Source organism: Amblyomma americanum, chromosome 8 (assembly GCF_052857255.1).
Source record: "Amblyomma americanum isolate KBUSLIRL-KWMA chromosome 8, ASM5285725v1, whole genome shotgun sequence".
NCBI classification, from domain to species: Eukaryota; Metazoa; Arthropoda; class Arachnida; order Ixodida; family Ixodidae; genus Amblyomma; species Amblyomma americanum.
Genome location: NC_135504.1, coordinates 34,931,652 through 34,955,176, shown reverse-complemented (window position 1 = coordinate 34,955,176; position 23,525 = coordinate 34,931,652). Strand labels below are relative to the sequence as shown.

The 23,525-nt window shown below is 47.0% G+C and overlaps 1 protein-coding gene across 1 annotated transcript; it reads right to left on the bottom strand.

Moving 5' to 3' along the window:
- Window positions 1-9,228: 9,228 nt before the first annotated feature.
- LOC144101319 (Golgi-associated plant pathogenesis-related protein 1-like) lies at window positions 9,229-19,059 on the bottom strand. The gene is made up of 4 exons (XM_077634421.1): window positions 18,826-19,059; window positions 15,161-15,340; window positions 11,776-11,905; window positions 9,229-9,655 (listed from the first exon to the last, which is right to left on the bottom strand). The coding sequence occupies exons 1-4, from the start codon at window positions 18,904-18,906 to the stop codon at window positions 9,393-9,395; spliced, it is 654 nt and encodes a 217-aa protein (XP_077490547.1). The 5' UTR covers window positions 18,907-19,059; the 3' UTR covers window positions 9,229-9,392.
- Between the last annotated feature and the right edge of the window lie 4,466 nt (window positions 19,060-23,525).

Genomic DNA, 23,525 nt, shown 5'->3' with positions numbered 1-23,525 from the left:
GAAAACATCTCTAGGAAGGCAATAGAGTCTATAAGAAGTCTATAGACTGGCTACATACAATTTATATAATTGAACTTTTCAAAGGAATCTGTTGGATCGACATTGATTAGCTTTGCAGAAGTCTATAGACTGGCTATCGACCATTTTTTTTAAGGGAACCTCCGAGAGCTGCACTTTCAAAGGACACTGTTGGATCGACATCGATCTGCTTTGCAGCAACTGCGGCCAACCTGCAGCCGCGCACTTCTAATCTAATCTACCCACATGGCCCTGTGCCGTCCCCCACTACGTTTGTCTGCCTGCTCTCCGCATTACATGCATTGCCAATTTCGGTTACTCTGTCATGATTTCTGCAAGTCCACCCTGCTGTATTCCTGTGTCTTGGAGCTCCTCGTTTTCTCTTTCCTTGTCTGCTCAACAGCTCAACGAGGGCCTCGAATATGGCTTAAGGACCCTTATGCCTTAGGAAACATTAGAGGGTTATCGCATAGCTTCCACTCTTACCGTTCGATCATGTTCCTACGTGGCACTCACGGTAATACAGGACGTACTACGTCCGCCGCTATGGACGAGGGTGGCGCTCGTGAACACTCTCAGAGACGAGGAAGGAGAAAGAAAGAGCATTAACCGACAGGTTAAAAACGTCGAAGGTAAAAATTTGATAGATTCAATGGAAAAGAAGCACAGTGTAGAACTATATCGCTGCTGGAAAAGGCAGATCAGGAAGAAAAGGTTTTATGATAACTCAAGAGGCAGTGCCCTACTCTTTGAAGCTAGGTCAGGGTGTCTTAGAACGCGTAGCTACAGAAAAAAATTTAACGAAGAAGATGACACATGTGTTGTGTGTGGTAAATCTGAAGAAACAATACAACACCTCATCCTAAAATGCGATGGTATCCATCCCGATGTCGATGCAGGCACAGTCACTCTTCCTGAGCCCTTAGGGTTTAGAGATAACAATAGTCATGTAAATAAATCTGCGGTGGAAATTAGCAAAAAGCGATTGGAGGATTGGTGGTACAAAAGCAGAGAGGTGACATAATTTTTGAAGTGTAGGAAGACATTTTTTAAAGGAAATGGCGAATTGTTTTAACAACTTACAGCAGAGTAAACAAAAATAAAGGAAAAAACTGAGCATAGTGGCAACAACCACTGCCCTGTTTCAGAAGGGATTCTGCTACCTTCCATCCATCCATCCATCCATCCATCCATCCATCCATCCATCCACCCACCCACCCATCCACCCACCCACCCACCCACCCATCCATCCATCCACCCACCCATCCATCCACCCGCCCATCCATCCATCCATCCATCCATCCATCAATCCATCCATCCATCCATCCATCCATCCGTCCATCCGTCCATCCGTCCATCCGTCCATCCATCCATCCATCCATCCATCCATCCATCCATCCATCCATCCATCCATCCATCCATCCATCCATCCATCCATCCATCCATCCATCAATCCATCCATCCATCCATCCATCCATCCATCCATCCATCCATCCATCCAGGTTCGGTGACATTATATACAAATACCCCCGAAAGCAGAACATTGGAAAGACGTCGTAGCTCAGATGGCAGAGCACCGGACGCGAAATTCGGAAGTCAGGGGGGTTCGGATCCTACCGGCGGCATGTGGTTATTTCTTCTTCTGCTGTCTTATCAATCATCTCCAAGCCATAAATTAATAACACTTAATTTCCAACTAATCAACACGACAAATTGAAAAAAAAAATTTAAAAAGCATCACCTATGCTCCTTGGCTTCGGTGACTGCTGGCTTCTGTCATCTGAGTCTTGGACAGGTATTTAAGGACATGAAACTGGTATCTTACAGGTGCCCTACCTTGCCCACAAGCCTGCTCTGCATGAAGAAATTTCCTGAAATGCCGCAACCAAGGAGCAAGAGCAAACACATTTTTTTTTCGCGCTTTGTTCAAGTGGTATGCGACCTAACGTAACGTTCCCCGTTGATCAGCCAGTCGAATGTTTCGTGGTTCGGTCCCCACATCGGATGCCGTTTCTGCACATCTCCATACAGGCCACGCTGACAGGCTCTCTAAGCGTCAAACACTTTAAAGCCAATCACACGCCGCGAGGGCGATTCCCGGAACAGACTATTAAATTCAGGCTTAACCGTGCCGTCTTCTCCAAGCAGGCTTGCGAGCGTAGTGGGCACTCCGCATTATTCAGCTAAAGTATGAACTTTACTTCGAAACGAGCCCCCACTTTGGTCCAGGACGGCAGCGCCTCATTTCTCGCCTGGTGACCAAACCGTGAAACGTCGGGGCGTCGCCAGAGCCGATGCTCCGCCGCGACATCTAGAAGCTGTGGCGAGCTGTCGCGGCAGAGCAAAGCGTAGCTTCTAAGAACTGTTGTGTCTTGGGCTGGCACGACTGGGCCAATTCTTCCTAATTAGGGACTCGAAATAAGGACCTTTGTCTCCGCGGCCAGTCGCTCTACCCGCCTAGTTAATTAAGAAGAAAAAAAACAGCTGTCAGGTCAGGCATGAACCTCCCAACAAATGTAAGCGTGAACGACGATAGCGCACTGAATATAGGGGGACTCCGTAAAGTGGAATAGATTTAACTAGAGGGAGTTGCTGCTTGCAACATTCAACCGAGACCAGCCACGCGCTGTTAAACTACACTGCATGTTTCCGCAAATCTGTACACTTGAGACTGATTCCACTTTATTAGTAGCGTTATAATTGTTTACTAATTGGTTGCACTTTTCCACTACGGCTAGTTTGCTTTCCTGTTGGGTTTCTTTCGTGCCTTTGTACTCTAGCCGAGATATGAAAGATATCATCTGATTAATGGCAATTGTCTTTAGCAAGCCTACTTTTCATAAGGTATGAGAAAATATATGAAAAACCCTATTACGGAGTCCATTAGTATTCCACATAATTTCGGTACGTTGCCATACAATGTACATGCCGTCGTATGGAGTCCGCAAGCTTCCATAGATATTTGCAATTAGTCAATACCGACTCCATATTCTCCATACTGACTCCATAAATTTCTTACGGAAACATACGGAATTATGGAACTCGTCGTATGGAAACTTTCTATAGTATACGCTATAAGCGGCTTGGTAGACAATCATAAGGGCAGTTAGACCAGTAGACTTTATTTTACAGCATAGTAGCCCGAAATATTAGCCCTATGTACTTGAAAACTGCAATACTACCGAAGAGGCAACCAACGAGTTGAAAATAAAGTGTCCTTCGCATGCAGACAGTCCGCGTTCAGAGGCATTGTTCACACAGAATGAGGTCAACAAAGCCAACAGCTAAAGTGATCTCCCGCGCTTGTGCCATTACAAGAGAAACAAAGGGAATACGAAGAACCGCTTGTACAAGGGATCGCAGCGGAATGATATACTGCAGTCTTTGTTACAGACTGTTCCGCCCATATTGGCTGTGCTTACCAGAGCTCGTGTTCAATATTTTTTCTTGTTTTTCTGAGAGGGCAACTCTGACGCACATCCTATGGGACTGCACAAAATTTCCAGACGAGGCTTCTAAAAGCATAACGATTCCGCCGCGACTCGCGGCTGCGGCGGAATGCTCTGACCGTGACGTGCAAACCTGGGCCGTCCAGCAGGTCTCGGCGGCTCTTGAGCGACAAAGGCCTCAGATCCTCCGCTGAGTTGCCGCCTGGGCCCCCGTCACGGCGCCATTAGGTCATGGTGCCATTAGGCCATGACGTAAATAAAGTTGTTCCTCCTCCTCCTCCTCCTCTTGTTTTTCTGGGAATGACAGCATCGCGGCTTTTATTTCAACGTAAACTTTTTTTTTCATTCTATATGAAGCATCCGTGAAAGAACGGTAACAGAGATTGTCAGAAAACGTGCCCTTCACCAAGACCCTGCATCAACTATGCAGAGTGAGCGGATCTAGGGTTCGACACCAGGGAATTTCTTTGGGGCGCACATGCTGAAGCAGTGAAGAAAATGAAGCTTTATTTGAAGCTTTATTTAGAAATAGGGGCGTCGTGAGAGAACCAATGTCCGCAGCCTTTGTGCCGTACACTTGTTGGTATTGGTATTGTTGCAGTACCTGTTTTATGTCGTTGGCTAAAATTGACTGGTCCGCTGTACCTGTGTCTATAGTTGCACACGATGGATGTCAACAGTCGCCGAAACCAAGGAGCATAGGGGATTTTTTTTAATTTGTGGTTATCATCAATGGGAGGTTATTAAGAGCAGAATAAAAACAACCCCCCGCCGCCGGTTGGATCCGAACCCACGACCTCCGAAGTTTGCGTCCGCTTTCCTACCAACTGAGCCACGGCGACGGCTGTCCAATCTCCTGCTTTCAGGTGTATTTATGTGTAGTGCAACCGAACATTGAGAGTGTTCACCAGCGCCACACTCGTCTATAGCGGCAGACGTAGTACGTCCTGTATTGCCGCGAGTGCCACGTAGGAACGTGATCGAACCGGGAGGGCAGAAGCTGTGCGAGAATCCTCTTATGGCATCAAGACTGCCAGATTCGAGGACTCTGTTAAACTCTTCAGCAGACAAGGGTATGGAAAAAGATGCTCGTCTTGACATACAGCGTCGAAGTGTGGCACGAAGCAAACGCCCTCGAAAAGTATGCTACAGACTCCCTTACGTATTAATGGCACTGGTCACTGTTTTCGATTTTTCTGGGCAAAAAAAAAACAGCGAATTAGCAGCTCAATGCGCACCTTGTAGGCAGGTGCCAGCACCTCTCTTAGACATAGGCGGGAGGAGTTAGGTTTGTAATGTCGACTTAATACCTACTCTGGAGGCTACTGAATTCTGTCGTGACTCACCGCGGTTACTACGGCAGAACGCACGAAGCGCACACGTGAAAAAGGTAACCACTGCACATGTCACAGCCGAAGACGTGTTGCCATAAATACGAATGCGCTGAGTAATAATAATAATTGGTTTCGGGGGAAAGGAGATGGCGCAGTATCTGTCTCATATATCGTTGGACACCTGAACCGCGCCGTAAGGGAAGCGCTAAAGGAGGGAGTGAAAGAAGAAAGGAAGAAGGAGGTGCCGTAGTGGAGGGCTCCGGAATAATTTCGACCACCTGGGGATCTTTAACGTGCACTGACATCGCACAGCACACGGGCGCCTTAGCGTTTTTCCTCCATAAAAACGCAGCCGCCGCGGTCGGGTTCGAACCCGGGAGCTCCGGATCAGTAGTCGAGCGCCCTAACCACTGAGCCACCGCGGCGGGGCAATGCGCTGAGTAATAAAAGCGCCTTTCCCGTCCCCACATGCTTGGGTGTTACGTGGTGTCACAAGTGGGCGGCGATTCGGGGCCGCCTTTAGTATCACCAGCCTAATCTTGTAGGTTGTAAACGGCCCAGCAAGAATGCAGAGACGATAACATTGCAAGCATGACGTCGTTGATTATTCTGCCGTACTACGCAATGGGAGTCATCTTTCACTGCAAGGCCGCCTTGAAGAAAGAGTTCGGCTCATTCACAACGGCTATGCAACTGAAGTAGCAACGTGAGGAAGTTCAGGCCGTTACGTTCTTTATGGCAGTCGGTGAAGAAGCAAGGCGAGTATTCTGCACGGTAACGTTCTATAGTAGGAGAACTTCAAAAAAAAAATCAGCCCTTGCTAATACTGGGTCACGATCCGAGCCGTCCTGTATTACTACGCTAGCCAATAGCAACAGTAAACGAAAATAGCTTTTTAAATGTTTGAGTTTGTTAAACAAGACACGTATCATGAACTCTAGAGCTCACAATTTTTTCTTCTTGTAATTAGCTTCTTGTCAGTTAACAAGAAAAGTTGTAACAACGAGCTACTTTTTTGTCGTTCAAGAATTCTGTGCGGCGGTCCCGATTGCGAGCGGAGCTTCACTCCAGACTTACGTTGCATCCAACTAAACAGCGAAGGCGACAGGCATGGTACTACCCTTACAAAACTTTCTTTAGACAATCAACAAACTGTATATAGACTTTTTTATAGAAAAATCCTATGGACTAGTCTATAGACAGTCTATATATTTAAGGCCATACACTTTTAGTAGACATTTATCTATGAACAAATGTCTACTGAAAGTCTAACAGATGCAGGTGTACAGACAGTCTATAGACGATCTATAGACTTATGGCTATACAATTCCTATAGACTTCTCTCTGTAGAGTCTATAGAGAAATGCCTACTGAAAGTCTAATTGACACAGGTCTATATACATGCTATAGACGATCTATAGACTTATGGCCATACACTTCCTGTACATTTCTGTCTATAGACAGTATGTAGACAAAAGACTACTTGTACAGCAGACATAGGTCTATAGACTATCTATAGACATTTCACAGATATATGGCCTGGCAATGCTACAGACTTTTGTCTCTAAATCTGTCTATTAAACCTTCAGTATATCATTCTCTATAGACTTTCTATAGGCAGACAGTCGACAACCGTTGAAAAAGGTCACCCCACGGTCTTCACAAATGACATGACGATCAATATACTTACAATTTTGTTTAATTCGAAGCTATCCAGAGCTTTCATTCATCCATCACACCATAAACATTCCTCCAGCGCCGCTTGACTAGAACTTTGACACACGTCCCGTGCTCCAGTCTGGAGCGTTACAAAGCATCCTCGGTGAAACGTCGCAGTCCCCGACGCGCACCGAGCGAGCGTCTACACGTAACAAGCCATGCACACCTCTCAACGAACAGCACTTTATGGTCCGGACAGGCGATAACAGAAAGATAAAAAATATATGTAATCCACCTCTGAACGTGAGTGCGCGTTTCCGGAGCTGCCAAGTAAATCGAGCTCACATGGCGCTATCTAAAGCCTGTTCCATTTCGGCCGTCATTCACGGGCTAACTTATATTTGTGGCCACGCATCTACCTTGCAACACGAAAACGACAGCAGACAGCTCGCGAGGAGCACCTTACTATCACGGGCTTCACACCGACTGCCTTTCCGCGCGTTAGGAAAGATAGCGGCACAGACAGCGGCATCAGTCGATAGCCCGACGGCTACCGCTGCTTTTAACTCCGCTCACAAAGGAGGATAGGAACTTTCTCGCTGCGCATAAAATCTTTTCTGCACACACAGCTCTGCTTAGAGTGATTTGGATGAATAAAAAATAATCGTGTAGACTTACCGTAAGTACACGATGAAGTTGGAATTTGATTAAAACGTAATCTACGAGAGAACACGCCGACAACACCGACACATCCGTGCCCAGAGCTGTTTGCAGCCCGAACCATTTTCCGCCGTCTCGCGGTAAAATTTGTAAAACGTGAAACAGAAACTCATTTCACGGTCGTATCCTCACCGCTGGCACTCTAGCCGTGTGTAGCTTGATGTGGTATCCAAGACCACGGAGGGCAATTTGTTTATAAGCTTTAATTCTCCACTCGCGTTTTTAAAACCTTTTTGTTTTCGCGAACACGAAACCGAAACCTTATTGCTTTGTGCATACGCGCCTCATTTCCCATGGAATAGTAAGTGGCACACTTTTCAAACAATAATTAAAAAGTAATAATTAATAATTAATGTCTTTTTTATGTGTGTTCGTGTTTGAAAAACTGGTACGGACGACATCAGCGTGTCATTGCCTCCGAAGCAGCAGGTGTATGGGGAAGAACGAAAAAAAAACTGGCTTTGTGATTCTTGAATAATAATGATTAATAATAATTGATTTTGGGGGGAAGGAAATGGCGCAGTATCTGTCTCATATATCGTTGGACACCTGAACCGTGCCGTAAGGGAATGGATAAAGGAGGGAGTGAAAGAAGAAAGGAAGAAAGAGGTGCCGTAGTGGAGGGCTCCAGGATAATTTCGACCACCTGGGGATCTTTACCGTTCACCGACATCGCACAGCACACGGGCGCCTTAGCGTTTTTCCTCCATAAAAACGCAGCCGCCGCGGTCGGGTTGAAACCCGGGAACTCCGGATCAGTAGTCGAGCGCCCTAACCACTGAGCTACCACGGCGGGGCTGTGATTGTTGCGCCGCCGCACTTTTTCACGTGAAGGCAAACTGCAAAGGTATAAATGACAGATCTTAATCGCGTAGCAAACGATGCTCTTCGGGACTCTCCTAACAGTGTTTCTAAGAGATGGGCACATCCTTGAAGTCTCACACCCGTCTTTTCCCCTTTATTTACAGGACGTTTTAAATAGAAATGTTGAATCACTGATGAAATGCTTCTTAATTAAGCGCGTTGGACAGTAACGGATGGAAAGGAATTGTCTCTAACGATTGCTCTAAGGGACAGTGTGTTCGTTTGATGTAGTACAGTTTGATGTAGGCAGCCTTATTTCTTGAATGGCTGCCTTTCCTGGCTTTACTCGTTAGCATTAAAACTATTATAATGTAATCACAATATACGTGACGTTATAACGAAAAGGAGCTTGTCAAGGTTTCTAAAAACAACATGCAGGAGCGCGCTGCATCGTCCCCACGAAATATTTTTTTTATTTCCCGAAATAGCGAAGGAGGTGGAGGACTCTAGTCATAGTTGCAGTCACCCGATGCAGTTCCCATCAGAATGAAGGGCAAAAAAAAAAGGTATTCTTCTGGACTTATTCGAAAGAAGTACTTTGGTTGGGGCTAGTTTGTTCATAGCCTGTTGTGTTCTTGTGCCTCTCTCGTCCTTGTTCCTTTCGCGCTGTCATCACAACATCCACAATTAGTCGAAATGCAGTGTATAGATTGTCAGCAAAAAACTGTAGCTGGTATAGACTGGTCTATAGACGATAGACCATCTATAGTCTCTAGACTGTCTATAGATGAAAGGAAATTAAGACGGTTATAAATTGTAGCCTATAAATAGTGAATAGATGAACGAAAGGAAATTTACACAGTTATAGACTTTAATCTATAGATAGCTTAGAGACAAAATGAAATTAAGGCTCTTATAGACTTTCGTCTATGGTCTACAGACCCTATATAGACGAAAGGAAAGTAAGGTGGTTATAGAGCTTAGCCTATAGATCGTCTATAGGCCGTCTATAGACATAGTACAATTAAGGCGATCATATACTTTAGTTTATAGTTGGCCTATAGACGGTATAGGCAAAAGGCTAAAAGATGCTATAGCATCTATAAAAAGTCTACAGACCGTTTTTAGAAGGGAGACATCGTACAGACCACGTCAAGACCGCGTCGTGAACGCGTCACAACCACGTTCTCAGCGCTGCGATCACAATGTTCCGATACCCGGGAACCACGCAGCGAGCTCACCTCTTCGGTTGCAAACGGTGACGGTAAAACTGTCGTGCACCGAGCGGATTTATTTGTTTCGCTCAGCAAGCAAAGCTCCACACCTGTCGAGGAGCATGCAGTAGTGCGCGTCAGCTGGCATGAAGTCAGGACAAGAATTTTTTTCGTACAAGTTGATGCGCAGTCGTTTAAGCCAGCTCTTGCTGCTGCTGGCCGCCGCCGTCCATAGGCCTGGGAACATTCTGCGGAAATCGGCCCATGAAGTTTCCCCTCGGGTCGTAGACAGACACGATGAACACAGCGCCTTTCCGGCCCCGAGCGACTCCAGTGCCGAGGTACTTGCTCTTCTTCCACACAACCTGCGTGAAGTGGCCCGTCTTGGAGCTGAAGCCAGGTCGGCCGTAGTCGTAGTCCTTGATCTCGTTGTACCAGGAGTCTACGGCTTGTTTTCCTGCGTGAGAACAGCGAAAGGTTGAGGCGGCTGAGACGCTCGTATCTTCATCTCCTCCGAATCTTGGTGTGTTTTAGCGCGTTTATGATGGAACAATTAACGTTTACATGATCATTGATCCAAGAGAAGCCTATCAATTCGTCCTAGCCCCAGAGGACGTTTGCCATGATAGTTTGTGCAGCTCTTTTTCGTCGGAGGCCCTGTATCGGAGACACAGAAACCGTTTCTGGCTGTCCATTAAAGTGGGGGCAAGTGGCTTGCAAGGCTTAGTTCCGGCGCCACAGAGGAACCTTTAACGTGAACAGGGTCGCAGCGGCCCCGCCAACCATCGAGGCATTGGTGGGCGGTGACTGAACAAGTGGCGTCATTAATGGAAATGCTTGTGGTTTCATTACAAGTAGTCATAAAGCCATTTGTATGCTTACGGCGTAGTTTAAAGGACTTTTTGTGTCTTTTTGATGGAAAATCTGTATTGTTTTGCACAGATGGTTTGCAACAAATGAATATGATGGCCTTGAGGAAATCATTGGAGCTGTATCCGGTGTAAGTGGCTGCGAAGCCTTTGTGCGGCGTTGAATTCAGATGAGCGTCGCATTTTGCTTGAGCCAAAGTGATATACCCTGTCGTGTATTGTGGACATGGAGCTGCGCTGTCCACCGCTCCGTGGAAACTTGCTATACGGTGGGAAGAGAGAGAGAGATTAACGTTGTTTTACTGCCCGAGAACGGCTGAGGTTGATCGTCAGCATGGCGGTGCACTGCTCCGAGCTGCCACCGCTTAGAATTTTTGAAGTTTTTCTACACACTGGTTCATTCTCAGCGCCTTCGTTCACTGAACCATTATTTGAACTTTACTAAACCTTCCATTACTAGAAGTTCCCATAGCCTGAAGCTTACCACTTTCTTATGCCGCACATAAACGTTCAAACACAGCTTCTTTCTTCAGGTCATTGAATTCTGAAATTATCTGCCTGGAAACGTCCGTTCGCTACCCATTGAAGAGTTTTTGGTGGCCATTAATTCTTAGCGACATTTTGATTTTAGAGCGAAAGCTCTACTTCTCCCGTACAAGGCTGAAGGTCATTTGGCCATGAAATTTGACCTTCAAACCAGGAGGAGCGGAGGCTTGGCTCTGACGTCATGCCACGTGACTCGCCACGCCTGGCCGCAGCTGTGCGCGTTGAGCCGACAGCGCTCGCTCGCCTCGAAACTATCGAATAACGTGACTCGCTGCGGCTCGTCACAGTTGCGCATGCGCATGCGTATCATGACGGCTGTTTCCGAACGCTTTGCCTTGTAGCTCGGCGTCCCAACATGCTCCGCTGCTTGAGCCAATAGCTGAGCGCATCCAGGGATCAATCCCTAGAGGAACTGAATTTTAAATATGAGCCCAGGACATCACTATGGACCATGCGAACGAATGTTGATTTATGTCACTCACGGTGCCACGTGCACTCTACATCACACCCTTCGTCACAGGTCCTCAGGGGTGCCCGCAATGGTGTGACATCACTGCAGGCTTTGCTGCTGCGTTACAAACTATCAAAGAGGTCACGTGACTAGGTGTCATCGCTGACTTTTGGTTTATGGTTTATGGGGGTTTAACGTCCCAAAGCGACTCAGGCTATGAGGGACGCCGTAGTGAAGGGCTCCGGAAATTTCGACCACCCGGGGTTCTTTTACGTTCACTGACATCGCACAGTACACGGGCCTCTGGAATTTCGCCTTCATCGAAATTCGACCGCCACGGCCGGGATCGAAACCGCGTCCTTCGGGCCGGCAGATCGCTGGCTTTTCAATTATTGATACTTATGATACCTTTCGGTAAAGTTATTGAAAGAAAATAGTGATAACAGTTCAAAGTAAACAGCGAAAACAAAACAACCGAAACAGTTTAAATGAAAAAGCGTCAAAAACGTAATTGCACACGTCTGTTCTTTATAGGCTTAGAAAAATGTCAATAGACAGTCTCATGACTGTCGATAGACTTTGAACTGTCCAAAGAAATTTAGGCAAGAGATTAGCCGCTTTATAGTGCACTTCTCGCCAGTCTTTCGATGAGCTTGAAGGAACTCGACAGAGAGAAAAACGCTACGAGGCATATGAGCAGCTTCGGCTTACCGTGAATTGGCTTGTTCATGTCACTGCTCCAAGACATGAACAGGTTCTCTCCGTACTTCGGCCTAGTCCTGTGCTGCATTCTGCCCTTCTTGGCCAGCTCCAGTGCCCAGGCTTGAGCATAACGGTTCATCTGTAACCATCGCACAGTTTTCACGAGGGAAGAAAATTCGTTGCTAAAAGCGGATTACGTCAGTGGAGCGTTCGATGTTTTCTGGTTTATGGAGGTTTTACGTTCCGAAGCGACTCAGGCTATGAGGGACGCCTTGGTGAAAGTCTCCAGAACTTTCGACCACTCGGGGTTGTTTAACGTGCACTGACGTCGTACAGTACACGGACCTCTAGAACTTCGCCTCTATAGAAATACAACTGCCGCGGCCAGGATCGGACCCGCATCTTTAGGGTCAGCAGACGAACGCCTTAACCATTTAGCCATGGCGGCGGCTCATATATCGTTAAAACCACGATCATTTACTCAATACATCTTCAAGGCATTGGAGGCAACAAAAGAAAAAAAATGGTTTTTGAATAAAGTAAATGACGCAGTAACTGTCTCACATTGCCTGCCGCGGTGGCTCAGTGGTTAGCGCACTCGGCTACTGATCCGGAGTACCCAGGTTTGAACCAGACCGCGGAGGGTGCGTTTCGCTGGAGGCGAATGCATAGGCGCCCGTGTGCTGTGTGATGTCAGTGCACGTTAGATCCCCAGGCGGTCGAAATTATTCCGGAGCCCTCCACTACGACACCTCTTTCTTCCTTTCTCCTTTCACTCCCTCCTTTATCTCTTCCCTTTCGCCGCGGTTCAGGTGTCCGCCAATATGTGAGACAGATACTGCGCCATTTCCATGCCCGAAAAGCCAGTTTTCATTTTTTTTGCGCATGCAAGTGCCCTCGTGAACTTGCGTTTGGACTGATTCGCGCATGAATTACAGCTGATGAACAACACTACGATATACAATGCAAATTGCGAGAGGCTAAGCGGGGCGAAAGGTCGAGTGGTCTGAAGCAGCGGCAAGCCAAGGTTATCTGCTCGCGCCGCCGCGGGTTCGAATCCCTATGCAGGCTACAAGTATGAGATGCTAAGGCATTTTTAATGCCACTTCCAGCGATGAAGCTTCACACAGACGAAATTTCCGAGAGTGGGGGTTTAAATGCTAATGAATGAAAAAAAAGCGCTAAGTTTTTAACATAGTTAAACCGAGCATACGCGCGAAAGCATAAGTTTAGCCTGGAAATGGCTCGTGGTCTGGCACGTCTGGCGAGGATATTAGTTAAATAGTAGTATTAGTTGATGAAGACGACGATGGACAATACACGGCGCGAGAGTGTGTTGCAGTTTAACACGAGGAGTAGTGCCATCGTATATTCCCTCCGATTCGCCCTAACCTTGTTCTCTATTCAGTACGAGAATACCCTCCTCCTCGGCTGCGCATGCTCTCTGCCTCCTCTGCACCCCTCTCTCTCGCCTGCACGTCGTGCGTGCAGATGCTACTACACACTGTTAAACCCAGGAATGAGCACTAGGAGATACAGCTGCAAATGTCACCTAATGGATCATGCGGAGATGCTGCAAATGGGCGGAGCAGCTCAGTGTAGCTCAGTGCCAGACGGTACCGAAACCAGCCCGTACACTTCAGACGCGAGGAGCGACAGAAATTTAGAATGCACACGACTGCAAGAGGCTCTTCTGGGATTTTTGTTCCCCGATGTTGGTCAGCAAGCACTCACAACCTCCCAGAATCGAAAGTATTGGTGAGATATGGAATTGACTGAAATGTGCGTCTAAATCCGATAAAGCTTAAAAAAAAATAAATAGCAATTAGGAACAGTGGGCCACGGTCTGTGGAGTCCTGTTTAACTTCGCTTACATGTTACGACATTAAACGAAATAAGGTTTTTAATCGCTGACTGTATGAAACAAGGCGGAGTCATGAGAATTCTTGAACTCGCCATTTCGCCTTGTGATTAGCTTCTCGTTTAGGTAAGAGCTAAAGATTTACCAACGGACTACTTTTCTTGTAACTTACGAATTATGTTTGCTGGTCACGAATATAGACGGAGCTTCACTCAGAAGGCTCGAGCCGTACCGATATGCCATCATCATCATCACCAGCGTGACCATGCCCATTGTAAAGGCCACTCCCATGTCTCCTCAATTAACCCTGTCCTTTGCCAGCTGCGCCCACCCTATGCCCGCAAAGGTTTCATTCCGGTAAAGCGCCGATAGAGAGAAGAAGAGAAAAGAAGCGGGCCTTTACAATGCACAATGCCTCACGCGCTGCGAAGAGGCATTAAAAGACGGAACGAAGAGAAAGGAAAAAAAGACAAGCTCGTTGTGTCCATGGGCTTCGACAGAAAATGACGGATCTGAAGAGAATTTCGGAAAAGAATAGGGTAAAAAGAAAAAAAGCGTAATGCAGAAGATGGAAAGAGGAAAATAAAAACAGGAAAGAGTTTTATTAAGATAACGCTAGCAAGGTACAAACAGCAAGAAAGAAAGAAAGGAAGAAAGGAAGAAACAAATAAGGAAAGAAAAGAAAGAAAGAGAGAAAGAAAGAAATACAGAAAAGAAGAAAGAAAGAAAGAAGGAATAATAATAATAATAATTGATTTTGGGGGGAAAGGAAATGGCCCAGTATCTGTCTCATATATCGTTGGACACCTGAACCGCGCCGTAAGGGAAGGGATAAAGGAGGGAGTGAAAGAAGAAAGGAAGAAGAGGTGCCGTAGTGGAGGGCTCCGGAATAATTTCGACCACCTGAGGATCTTTAACGTGCACTGACATCGCACAGCACACGGGCGCCATAGCGTTTTTCCTCCATAAAAACGCAGCCGTCGCGGTCGGGTTCGAACCCGGGGACTCCGGATCAGTAGTCGAGCGCCCTAACCACTGAGCCACCGCGGCGGAGCAAAAAGAAGTGCGTTTAAAGGCGGCCACTCAAGTCTGTAGCTTTTAGGCTCAAAAGTATGGAGATTCCAGTAGTTGTTACGTGGCCTTCTGTGCCTAAGATGGGTAAAACCGAATCCCAAAACAGTGACGTCCGTGAACGGACGAGAATAGAATTAGACTGATGATATAGATTGATGATCATAAAGCGTCGAAAAGGGTATAGCAAAAAAAGCAGGTTCCACATTGCTTCTTTGCTTCTAGAGAAATTAGAGAATGCTTCTAGAATTGCTTCTATAAAACTATAAAAGAATTCGCGTTCACAAGCACACGTAACCTCAACTGCAGTTTGCCGCGCTGGGAGCTTGCTGTTTTTGTTGCCTCACAAGCGATGACACATGCCCATGGTGGGGGATTGGCTGCAGGGTTTGGCGCACAGCCAAACAGGAGACAAAGTCATCCAGGTTTATCTCAAGCGGCTCATAAATCCGGCGCACTTACATCCTCGTCTTCTCGCAGAAGCTGACAACCGTGCCTGCGCCTGTAGTAGTTGTGTCGCCTCAACACCTGGCGCTGCAGCTTTCGCATGGACCGTGTGAAGACGCCCTGGAAGTCTTCTGGCTCGTGGGCGCCGCCACCGCCACCACCGCCTTTGCGTCGACTCCTACCCTCGCCAAGCTCCTGTTTACGATGGAAGAAAGCAGGGATGACATCGTGTAATAAAACGAGATTCCGGTACGGCAGTCGCTTCAAACACTCTGCTTTCGCCTGAAACGCAAAGTGGCATCAGCCACATCTTCGCCTGATTTTTTTTTTCTGGAGGAACTCCTATCGAGAGCACCAGGGAGCACACGCTGGAGGCTACGAATGTCAGAGCAGACACTTCCAGGCTATGACGTATACACTTCAGTAGTGCACAGTTTAGTTTTGATTTCAATGACATCTGTATCAGAGGATTTTGCAGGTAAAGCCCTCTCAACCCTACTGAAAGTTTCCATACGAGTCGCTCGTATGCAATTATTGGAATATGGAGCCCATGTCCATACGATATGAAAAAATATATGGACATCCCGACGTTGCCTGTATAGAGTCCAAAAACTTTTCGTACAATTTCCTTGTAAATTTCATATAATGTGAATGACGTCCCATGGAATCCGTAAGTATTCATACGCGGCTTCAAAAAATTCCATACCGACTCAATACACTCCTTACGGACTCCATATAATCAATATGGAAATATATGCATTGTGCGACTCGCCTTAAGGAAACTTTCAGTAGGGATATTGCAATTTTTTCCCATCTCTCAGTTTTACCTTTATGCCCGCTCCGGCGAAAACTTTGAGAGAGAGAGAGAGAGCTCCCCAGAACTATCGACGCACTACAGGAAACGGGCAATTGTCTTTTTGCTTCCAAGACGGCGATTTATGGAATAGAATTCGCCAGCTGGGCCAGCAACTGGCCGTTCATGGTTTTGACGCTGAGATAGGCACCTTTCTCTGTCAGTGAATCGTTTAGGCCTCCAGTTTCCTTACATCACAGTAAAAGCCTCTCAGCCCAATTCAGCGTTTGCGCGAGTTACAGGACAGGGGGGTATTTAAATGTCTTGAAACTGGCTGCAAATATACAATGTCTTTTTTTCTAGCGATAGCTATATTACGGTAACATTTGTAGCCTTAAGCGTGGCGGCTCGTCACCCTGTGGCTGCGCCGCAACGCTGTCACGTGGTTGGTCACGTGGTGCGGAGCAGCTGCCGGCGGCGCGGTGCCGTGGCTGATCACGTGGTTCGTCACGTGTTTGGTCACGTGACCAAGTACCACTCGGCCAGCGGTAGCTATCGCGTCACTCCAGGTTAACCAGAGCTAAACCACCCCCCAACTTTTTTTTCACAGCGGTACATTAGTCCTGGTCAGTTCTGTATGACGACATTTCAGCAATGAATAAGCTTTTCAGTCAAGTTCTTGAGAGATAAGTGAGGAGTGCAAATAAAAGAACACAAGAAGTGCGGCACACACAAACCTGTACGGCTTACATTTTCCATCTCCTGCTCGTGAACAAGAAAGGGGAATACGTGCTTCGGACAATACGCTCGCCCTCGAAAATCAGGCGTGCCGTGGAGCGCAGTCAATCTCCGGCTTGTTACGCGAAGATTGCTCTCATAAACCCACCTTTCACAGACAACCATTTTAAAGTTCGCCCCTCAAGCCATGAAAATTGATAATTGATAATTGGTTTTCGGGGAAAGGAAATAGCGCAGTATCTGTCTCACATATCGGCGGACACCTGAACCGCGCCGTATGGGAAGGGATAAAGGAGGGAGTTAAAGAAGAAAGGAAGAGCTGCCCGTAGTGGAGGGCTCCGGAATAATTTCGACCACCTGAGGGGGTTCTTTAACGTGCACTGACATCGCACAGCGCACGGGCGCCTTAGCGTTTTTCCTCCATAAGAACGCAACCGCCGCGGTCGGGTTCGAGCCCGGGAACTCCGAATCAGTAGTCGAGCGCTCTAACCACTGAGCCACCGCGGCGGGTCATGAAAACTCCCAGAATTCTTGCCGTTTCTCGGAGCGATGCAATTAAATTAACAACTCTACCACAGCCACTGCATTTATACTGCCAAACTACCACGTCAAGGCTCATAGGCCAGCTGCATTGCAAAACGACGTACATGCCACGATTACATGGAAGAAGAGAAACGAATTTTCTGTTGGCTGCTTGTAGATGACGCAGAGTCTGCGAACTCTACGATATAGTCACAGGAGTACACATCATTGAATTGGAGTTTCTCAGCTGATATGATCGAAAAACTGTTCATGTATTCCGGCAATATGGCGTTAAAGAGGCAATCTATTGACTTTAATTGACTGATCACTTTTCCTGCCGCAGTTAAAGGCTCTCCGCCCAAATAAACGAGCACCCGGCTGTGCCGCTGAGAAACACGACAGAACAATTTAAAGCTTATTTTCCATATAGTAGTCTCGCCTTCTGTGGTTGTTTGTGACACAGTATGTATAGTCATATATAGAGTATAGGCGGCTTGTACTTGCAGTAATAAGTGAGACAGTGGACTAGGCAGATAGTGTTTATTAAAACTACAGTTAAGACGACTAGGGGGATATAAATATATTATCAATAAAAGGATGCTAGTCATATCTATCACAGATACCAGCAACCGCTTTTGCCTGCTACAGCGCTGCAGATCGCAGCGCCTCTGGCAGCGTAGTGGCAGTCTGCCTTTCTGAAAGCGTTACAAGAGATCATGAGTAAAGCATAGCTGGACCGTTCAAAAAACGGTGACTAGCTCGAAGAGAAAGAAAAGAAGCGTTTCGAGTTTCTTCCAGCAGAAATGAAACGCATGCTATGGATTGCGCAAAGTCCCTCTCACAAAGTGTAGTACAACTCTTGCCCGACTACTTAGCCAGACCTGATCTTTTAAAGCAGCATGACACAATCCTTAGCTATGGCCTGATTTCGTTTTTTTATACTCCTCTCAGGCAGCAGAGTGTCCCTTTATGGACGGCTTCATAGAGGTCTGAGTACACGACGTGCATTTAGCTTGTTGCTAGAAAGAACTCAGATTGCCCCACCATTGTTACTCAGGAGATTCAGAGCGTGCTGGATGCACGGAGACTAGCCTGCCATGCGATATATACCATATTACAATGAGACGTGCTGATAGCTATAGGTGACATCCTGAAGGCGCCTATTAACCCCGAGCTTTAAACCTCGGAACGTCTGAAGGATCCAACTGAGGCCAGAATGCGGTGTACTGCTGTCGTGACAGTTACTTCACATGGCGTAGTTAGCAGGGCTAGCTGGCATGTAAATGTGTCTCAGGTTTAAAGTTAGTGCTCATGTATATAGGCGCGTGTTCTGGTTGCAGCATATGCCTAAATACCTACAGATAAAGTATACGGCACCCTATATCCTTGCCTGCTTAACGCTAGACAACAGCGTCTTGTTGAAGTACGTTCATCCTTATCATGCCATGTGTGCAAGTTGTGGCGCATTCAAAGGGACAGATGGGAAAGGAACCCGGCGTTATGAATTACAGATGTGTTAAGTTCGTTGGGATCGTTTGATTGCCGATTGACTCGTATATAAGAAAGCCTTTTACGCTTCACAAGAACTACCTATAACAGCGGTCACAGTAAGTATTAAGAAACTTACCTTCTGTATGATTTTTATGAATGCTGATGCAGGTACAGCAGCGATAAAGAAGGCTATCAAGAAGATGACGAGGAGCCTCATATTGCTTTTTAAAGGACCTTTTGGGCTGTACCGCTCTGTTACACCGTTTGCTTTCAAAAGAGTTTAAAACTGCAGCACCAGTAGGAGTGCGGAGCGAATGGTGTCGAATCCTATATGCCAGCAACTTTTTCATGCTCGTACAGAGCTCTATTTATCATTACTGTCGTCCAACGACATCCGTTCTTGCGAAAGCAGATGGAATTTCTATTGGACGGGAAGCGAAACCAAATAATCGTAATAACAATAAAAAAAATTCTGCCGGCATTCATAGACAATGGAAAGACACAGTCGCTGACGTTAAGTGAAGCAACCTTGGCATCTATTTGGGATGCATTGTCTGAGTGTTCGGCATGTCCACGCCATGCATTCTCCTGTCCTTGTGAATGCTACAGCGTGAATTGTTTTGATGCAGCGATGCAGCTGCTTGACGACCGTTAGTTGCAGACGCCGATTCTCATGGTACACATAGGCGCCAAAAACAATAACTAGACCCATGACTACCCGCCGCGGTGGCTCAGTGGTTAGAGCGCTCGGCTACTGATCCGGAGTATCCGGACTCGAGCCCGACCGCGGCGGCCGCATTTCGATGGAGACGAAGCGCAAAGTCACCGATGTGCTGTGCAATGTCAGAGCACGTTAAATATCCCCAGGTGGTCGAAATTATTCCGGAGCACTCCACTACGGCACCCCTCTCTTCCTTTCTTCTTTCACTCCCTCATTTATCCATTCCCTTACGGCGCTGTTCAGGTGTCCGCCAAGGTGTGAGACCGATAATGCGCCGTATACTTTCCCCAACAACCAACTTCCCTGTTGGCGGTATGTGACGGCTGCGTTCGCTACCGCCTTGCATGAAGGATAGTGCGACAAATTCGTTACGCTACATTTTTTTCCGCGAGGACATCACAGTGAAAGTTCGCCTCATGGAGGTTGACTTTAAGACCGAATACCTCAACGAGGCCTTGAAATTCTCTATATTTCCTCTTAATGCAATTCGCTGTTTTTTCTAGTTAGTTTGTCCTGTTTTCTTTTGAAGTATAAAATGATGCTACACCTCGCCATCCTAAGGTTGCGGAATATTACCTTGCCTAGCATCTCGAAGCCCTCGAAGGTGCCAGGACAAGCCGCGAATATGAAGTCTATTTCGTTTCTAGTCACCCCCTTCTGGTTTTTCTGTGTCCACTTCAGGTTCTTTCGCTTTCAGTAGAATGGTTGGTGCACTATGTTTGAATAATGCCTATCGGAAAATACTGGAAAAAAGACGTGTGCTATTATTAATGGCCCCTATACGATATTTTGCCGGACTAGGTTTATGCGGTAAATACTACGCTCAGCCCACGAAGATGTATAGGATATGCCGAAGCCCCCCTGCCCCCTCTCCCGCGCGCGGGCTTTGGCAGTCTCCGCGCAGCGATGCTGGCGCCCTCTCTTGCCAGTTAATGTAACTCACCAGGGAATGCGCTCAGCCTCGAGGTGAGACCGCCGCTGCACGGTGCTTCGCGGGAAAGCAAACTCAGGGGGCTGCAGGGCAGGTCCCCACAATATACAATCTCTTGGTGATTTTAGCGTCTTAAGCTTAAAAGGTTTCATGTAACCAGTGCGGTAACGCGTTACAAGTAACGGCGTTACCGGTAACGCGTTACTTTTTCGGTAACTTAGTAACGTACTCGTTACTAATTCGGAACTGTAACGGGTAACGTACTTACGTTAACATTTTTCGGTAACGTGAGGTGTCACGTTACTAGCTACTTTTTGTTCCAGTTGTGACCCACTCCGGCCATTTTTTAGAAAAAAAGCACAGAGAACCTAAAGTGATGTAAACAAAATGTACAGGTGCTCCCGACAACCCTTTTTGGGGTTCGCATGCATGCCAGAAAACAGCTGCCCTTGACAACGCACCCAACTAAAAAAAGACAGAATGGCCGTAAAACACGAAACACCTGCACGAACACGCATTCACACACTTGTCTTCACCTACCTCCCCTTCCCAAACCACTCACACACACAACTTTCTACAGAGTGAAAGCATGCCGAGCATTTTGGAACATCACATTATTCAGAATTACTCTAAATTTGTTCACAGTTCAGCTATGATTTCTTTGTGAAGTTAGAACTGATGAAGGAGTGTCATTTTGTGTTTAATGCCGCTATCAGAAGATGGCTTCATGATGTGGCACACAGAATCCAAAACATGTAAATCTACAGGCAACTTAAGGCCACTATAACATTGCTAAGCTCCTGCACCTTTGTGCAAAGTATTCTCGTTAAATCAGGATATGGCGTAAAATCCTTGTTTGGGCTAGATGTTATATGTGAAATGTGAGCTTTATAAAATTGTTATCGTATGTTCTTAAGGTGACGAAAACTTAAAATTTATGGCCATGAAGTAACGGCAAAGTAATGTGCGATACTTTTCTTCGGTAACGGTAACGATAACGGGTTACCTTTTTTTGTAGGTAACGTAGGGCGTTAACGCGTTCGTTATTTTTTAACGTAACGAGTTACGTATTTAGTTACTTTTTTCGGTAACGCCTACAACACTGCATGTAACCCCTGGCAAAGTCCCTCCCTCTCCACTCATAAATTAACTGCGTTAAATGTTGCGCACGATAGGAATGCTGTAGTCTTGTTTATTCTCTACAAACAGAAAATGTTATAGACAGACACATCAAAGATGTAGCTAAATCTAGAAACAGTACCCGTCAAGCAATTATTTTTATGTATCCAAGGGCACATCAAATGTTATTAAAAGAAGTCAAGGAAAATAAGTTTGAACTTGAGAAGTCTCACATACAAATGCATTTCCTCCGCCTCTTGCAGGGAGACAGCGTGTAGTAATCCTACAATCGCAGGTGAATTATCTACGTAACGCCAGTCCTATCACCCACTAGGAACCGGGCTTCGCCGTGAGAATACCTTGTTGACAAATAATTGATCGTGTTGAGCTTAGCAAAGGAGGTTTTTCTTTGAAACTTAACAGCGAACGCTGCGGATGATTGGGCATATCTGGGAGCACGTTTGTCGAGCTCCGAGCCAGCCCCTATATAGCCACTCAGAGCACAGATTTCCATGAGTGGACGAAGTATAGACACGCGAAACTGCACCTGCTCAACTCACAAAGTTGCATGCAGGTAACAGAAACCCATGCCAGCTGGCGTCTTTCGTGACGAGTGTACGGCCGTCTCCGCCGGATCGCAGTGTCTCAACACAATAATGAATAGGCACGAGCGGACAATCCTTCAAATAAAGAAGACAAAAATTATTGTGGGACTATAAAAAGAAAGAAAAGAAAGATTGGTTTGGTTTCGTTTATGAGGGTTTAACGTCCCAAAGCGACTCAGGCTATGAGGGACGCTGTAGTGAACGACTGCGGAATTATTTCGACCACCTGTGGTTCTTTAACATGCACTGAAATCGCACAGTACACGGGCCTCTAGAATTTCGCCTCCATCGAAATTCGACCACCGCGGCCGGGATCGAACCCGCCTCTTTCGGGCCAGCAGCCGAGCGCCATAACCACTCAGCCACCGCGGCGGCCAAAGAAAAAAAAATGGCCAGGCTTAGCTTGGTTAAGCCAAGAATGCGTTGCATATCTCGATGGAGTTCAGTGCTGCTCCGTTGAATCGATAGGCTATTGACTCGATCGCCATTGAAACTGCCCGTGTAGCAGCGCTCGATCGCCTTTGAGTCGATAGACTATCGGTTCGAGGGCCCTCGAAATGCCCGTGTGACAGGGGTATAAGACTGTCCCGACGAAGGAGCGCAGCTCTTTTATACATATGCCGTGACGTCAATCATAGCGCAGCGCCCCTAGCGGGAGGAGCGGGAGTCAGGTGGTGGCTGCGGCCGCGCGCGACCGCGCGAGTTGGGGCCCAGCTTTTCATCATCATCAAAACGTTTATTTCCACCGAAATGAAACTCCTTTTTGGGCCCCCCGGCACGCAGGCCTAAGGGAGCCCTACTTAGGAGCCTCGCAAACTAAGGTCTGGTGAAGACACATTGTCGCTTCACGGCCTCAGCCGCCAGGCGGATGGCTTGTCGCTGCTTAGCGGGGTCCTCGCTCCGCAGCAAGGTCTCCCAGGCTTCTCTACCTTCTATCTTTTGCTCGGCGCCCGGGCTTCCAGCACATTCCCATATGACATGGTCGAGAGTGCCCCTCTCCCCGCACGTTATACAATATTGGTCTTTCTCCTCTTTGGAGATTGTGATGTATACCCAGAAGGGGCGTATATGATTCCCCCCTTGCAATCTTCTCCACGCAATTGCCTCCTCTGTTGCGAGGGAACGGTCGGGCGGCGGATAGACCCTCCTGCTCAGCTTATAATGTTCCGTGATCTCGTGGTATGAAATTAGGCCATCTTTCATGTCTATGCGAGAGGGCTGCTCTGCGGCCGCCCGGTGATAGAGAGCTCGGACAAGCTCGTGTGCAGCCTCATTTCCTGCAATAGACTCATGCGCTGGGATCCATATTATCTCTATGTTACGTTCTATCGGCCTCGCCTCGAGGACGTGTTTGGCCTCTTCCGAGATTCTTCCTTTCGCGAAGTTTCTTACTGCAGTTTTGCTGTCACTTAAAATCATCGTGGCCTTGGTACCGACGCAAGCGAGCGCTATCGCCAACT

Bases quoted from the DNA above. Each gene is read 5' to 3' on its own strand.
- LOC144101319 (XM_077634421.1), bottom strand. From the start codon at position 18,906: ATGAGGCTCCTCGTCATCTTCTTGATAGCCTTCTTTATCGCTGCTGTA. The intron at 11,906-15,160 runs GTAAGTGCGCCG...CGATGGTTACAG, and splicing joins TTCTGCGAGAAGACGAGGAT to ATGAACCGTTATGCTCAAGC. The intron at 9,656-11,775 runs GTAAGCCGAAGC...GTTCTCACGCAG, and splicing joins CATGAACAAGCCAATTCACG to GAAAACAAGCCGTAGACTCC.